Source organism: Mandrillus leucophaeus, unplaced genomic scaffold (genome assembly GCF_000951045.1).
Source record: "Mandrillus leucophaeus isolate KB7577 unplaced genomic scaffold, Mleu.le_1.0 Scaffold36, whole genome shotgun sequence".
NCBI classification, from domain to species: Eukaryota; Metazoa; Chordata; class Mammalia; order Primates; family Cercopithecidae; genus Mandrillus; species Mandrillus leucophaeus.
In genome coordinates, this window is record NW_012103809.1 from 4,126,165 (window position 1) to 4,127,141 (window position 977).

Here is a 977-nt window from a genome sequence, read left to right on the forward strand (position 1 = left end):
CAGGCTGTTTGGATCAAGCAAATTTTTTTCCATGCTTAGGAATCTTTCTGTTCAATTGAGTCTCTACTACCACATCTCTCTCTCTCATGGGGCCAGGAAACGGAGATCAAACATCCAGTTCTAACTAACATTTTCTAGACAAGACACAAGCAAGAAACCATGCATTGTCTTTGGATACAATTTCTCTCCATGAGAGTTTGAAGTTAGCGAAAGCAGCAAATCATATCAGAGTAGCCAATGCCACCATCAGTTCAGCTCAATCCCACCTCATATTAAACCTGTTTCCAAGGGTTTTACGGCACAGCTTGCTCTACCATGATCACCACGTGAGCTCTTCCGGCACTTACTTAATATAACACTTCCAGGAACAGATGTGCTGGTCAAGTTTATTTACATTAATGTTCTCTCATGTCAATCACACATAAGCCCTGGAAGTTGGTTTTTATATACAGAATCCAGTGCCTTCCTGGGAGAACTACTTTTTTCCAAAACAAAAGAAGACAAAATTAGTATGATAATTGCAGAGTTTAATGAACACCTCACTTCACTTTGGGGTCTCATCCGGAATTTCGGAGTGAACTGTGTCCAGAGGCTGCCAGTGGCAATTCATGAGGGAGTCGTAGAGTTCTTCACTTTTCACCATAAACTCTTGGTTTGATTCCTCAATATTCAAATGAAGATGTGGATCTGCAGAAGCCAATCATGGATATGAAAAAGATAGAGTTTTACAGGACACATACTAGAAATAGTTTAAAATTAGAAAGCTTTTAGAAAGCATTTGCAGGAAGTATTGCAGATAGTAAAGGTTAAAATTCCTAAATTCCCTTTGGGAGACCGAGATGGGTGGATCACGAGGTCAGGAGATCGAGACCATCCTGGCTAACATGGTGAAACCCCATCTCTACTTAAAAATACAAAAACTAGCCGGGCGAGGTGGCGGGCGCCTGTAGTCCCAGCTACTCGGGAGGCTGAGGCAG

At 41.9% G+C, this 977-nt stretch overlaps 1 protein-coding gene across 2 annotated transcripts in view; it reads right to left on the minus strand.

Moving 5' to 3' along the window:
• Positions 1–506: 506 nt before the first annotated feature.
• Positions 507–977, minus strand: part of LOC105546451 (chromosome unknown open reading frame, human C6orf52) — a 32,222-nt gene continuing 31,751 nt past the window's right edge. For both annotated transcript variants that reach the window (XM_011989644.1, XM_011989643.1), the window contains one exon: positions 507–687. In XM_011989644.1, the coding sequence (XP_011845034.1) occupies positions 545–687 (143 nt within the window). In that variant the 3' untranslated portion in view covers positions 507–544. The remainder of the gene's footprint in view (positions 688–977) is intronic.